Source organism: Equus caballus, chromosome 7 (assembly GCF_041296265.1).
Source record: "Equus caballus isolate H_3958 breed thoroughbred chromosome 7, TB-T2T, whole genome shotgun sequence".
Lineage (NCBI taxonomy): Eukaryota > Metazoa > Chordata > Mammalia > Perissodactyla > Equidae > Equus > Equus caballus.
Window position 1 is genome coordinate 32,259,078 of NC_091690.1, and position 3,193 is coordinate 32,262,270.

Consider the following 3,193-nt stretch of genomic DNA (forward strand, 5'->3'; position numbering starts at 1 on the left):
GGAGATAGGATAAATTTTGTTTGGGCTTTGCTAAGAGGAGATCTCCTCATTTCCCTCATATTGGTGAGCCAGTTTCATAGTCTTCTCTCATAGAACAATCAAGAACAATCCCAAAATCAACAGTATTTTAGGTTAAATCCATAACATCATTTATGCCTCACTTTTCATTGTGCAGAATGCCAACTTTTCTTGACATCAAGCTGACATGGGTCCTTTCCTCTTGCACTGGTCCCATTTTTCCTGTCTCAGATAGTAGGTGTTAAATAAGAACTATACACTTGATGTAATTGTCTTCTCTAATGAGGGCGTTGCCTGGATTTATGAGTATGAGGAGAAGAAGATGGGGTAGAGATATTTCTAACAAAGCAAATGTTAGAAAATATTTAGATATCTAGGATATCTAAATATCTAGGATAGAAGGATGTATTTTAGAAAACTGACCGCTACCCCATGGATTGTGGTAGGGAGAACACATATGGACTTTATGTTCTTAGAGCCTCATAAATGATAGTCCAGTGTAAGAGAACTGTGAAGCCAACAGTGTATGAGGCTTGGTATTGTCTGGATCATATGAGAGATTGCAGGGATCCTGTTATGGAGCTGAGATTCTTAACCTGTTTCTGAAGCAAGTGAGAGAAGTCCCTTTATAAGCAGGTGGTAGTGGTAGTGGGACATTACTACCAGTCCCAGAGGAGAAATCTTCCTCAAAGATCTAGCTTTGAAACTGAGAAGTCTCTATAGCACAAAGAGATATTATTTATTATGTATATGTGTACATATATATATACATATTATATATATGTATGTATATATTATACATTGTGTGTATAAGTAATATATACACATGTATATATTATATTACATATATGTAGCATATTATATATGTAATGCACATATATGTAATGTATAATATATAATTTAACATATTATATATATAAAAGTCAATTCTATAATACAAGGCACAGTGTTGTATGATTCACTATCATTTATTGAGCAGTTATTAGGTACCAGGCACTGCTCTAAGTACTTTATATGTAGTCAATCTTTCTTAATACTTATAAATTCTTAGTGAGGTAGGTAATATTATTACTGCCAAGTTATATATGAGGATATCAGAGAATTGTTTAGGTGTACTGTAGAGTTTTGAAATGCTAACTGTGCTCAAAAATTAAATTATTGGTTCTTTAAGTTTCCCAATGATCTTTGGAGAGAAAATAATTCTGAATAGCTCCCAAGATTCTTGCCTCAGGTGTACATTATTTACTAAATAGCCTCCCCTTGTGTGTGGATGGGAGCTGTGAATATGGTAGGATACCACTCTCTTCATTACATTATGCTGCATTACATGTTGTCATAGCAAACTGGAGAGAGATATTTCCACTGGCTTTGAGAAAGGACCCTGCCATGTTATCAGATGGTCAGGTGGTTAGAACTTAAGGGTGGCTTCTAGAAGGGGAAAGTGACACTCCCTGCCAACAGCTAGCAAGAAAACAGGGACGTCAGTCCTAAAGCTGCAAGGAAATTAATTTTGCCAACAGCCTCAATAAACTTGAAAGAGGATCCCAAGCTTCAGATGAGGTGATAGTCTCAGATGATGTTACAGACCAGTGACACCTTGATTTCAGCTTGGTGAGAGTGTGAGCAGAGGATCAACCTGATCTGACTCAACAAACTGTGAGATAGTAAATTTGAATTGTTTCATGCTGGTGAATTAGTAGTAGTTTATGATACACCAATAGAAATGAATGCAATGAATTTCTCTTTCTTCCTTTTGCATTTATCTACATGTGCCTCTATTTGTGTGTGTGTATGTGAGAAAGAGCAAGTCAGAGAGATGAAGAAATCATTGCATCACCTTTACCAAAGAAGCTTTGTGATAAGTAAAGATGAGTATAATTAGAGAATTATCTACCATAGATGATGCATTTGTTACATAGAGAAAGAGTTCACAGATCTTAATAAAATGCTGGGTATTCTTCATATTCCCACAGGGAGAGGGACCAAAGGTGTGGAGAAATGAGAAACGTGAGCCTCTTGACAACATTCATCCTCATGGGGCTTCCGCATGCACCACTACTGGACTCCCCACTCTTTGGAATTTTCTTGGTGATTTATGTACTCACTGTGGTGGGGAACCTCCTCATCCTGCTGGTGATCATGGTAGATTCCCACCTCCACACCCCCATGTACTACTTTCTAACCAACCTGTCCTTCATTGACATGTGGTTCTCCACAGTCACTGTGCCCAAAATGCTGATGACTTTGGCCTCCCCAGGCGGCAAGGCTATCTCCTTCCACAGCTGTGTGGCCCAGCTCTACTCCTTCCACTTCCTGGGGAGCACCGAGTGTTTCCTCTACACGGTCATGTCTTATGACCGCTACCTGGCCATCAGTTACCCACTGAGGTACAGCAGCATGATGAGTGGGAGAACATGTGCTCTCCTGGCTGCAAGCACATGGCTCAGTGGCTCTCTGCACTCTGCTGTCCAGACCATGCTGACGTTCCATTTGCCCTACTGTGGGCCCAACCAAATCCAGCATTACCTTTGTGATGCACCGCCCATCCTCAAACTGGCCTGTGCAGACACCTCTGCCATCGAAATGGTAATCTTTGTCAACATCGGGGTAGTGGCCTCAGCCTGCTTTCTCCTGATAGTGCTGTCCTATGTGTCCATAGTCTGTTCCATCCTGAAGATCCACACCTCAGAGGGGAGACACAGAGCCTTTCAGACCTGCGCCTCCCATTGCATTGTGGTTCTTTGTTTCTTCCTTCCCTGTGTTTTCATTTACCTGAGGCCAGGATCCAAGGATGCTGTGGATGGGGTTGTGGCAGTTTTCTACACTGTGCTGACACCCCTTCTAAACCCTGTGGTGTACACTCTGAGGAACAAGGAAGTAAAGAAAGCTCTGTTGAATCTTAAGCACAAAGTAGCATATTCTTAGAGAAAAAATGCTGCAATGTGCATGTACTCATTTAAAAAAAAATAGTGATATAAATTAGTCATCAATGTGTGATACATTGCATGTATATATATTCCTATTGTTAAATGTTATACAAAACCACACACTCAGGAATATCTTTTTCACAGATTTTTCTAAGGAATGAAAAAAATTCACAATTAAATTTTTTATTTATATGAATATGCTTAAATTTTGATTGACTCATTTCTCTATAATAGGTTTATTTTACTTT

The 3,193-nt window shown here is 39.3% G+C and overlaps 1 protein-coding gene across 1 annotated transcript; it reads left to right on the top strand.

Moving 5' to 3' along the window:
- Positions 1 to 2,016: 2,016 nt before the first annotated feature.
- OR10G9 (olfactory receptor family 10 subfamily G member 9) lies at positions 2,017 to 2,943 on the top strand. The gene is given in 1 exon segment (NM_001391189.1): positions 2,017 to 2,943. A coding segment is annotated over 1 exon segment (927 nt).
- The last annotated feature ends 250 nt before the right edge of the window (positions 2,944 to 3,193 follow it).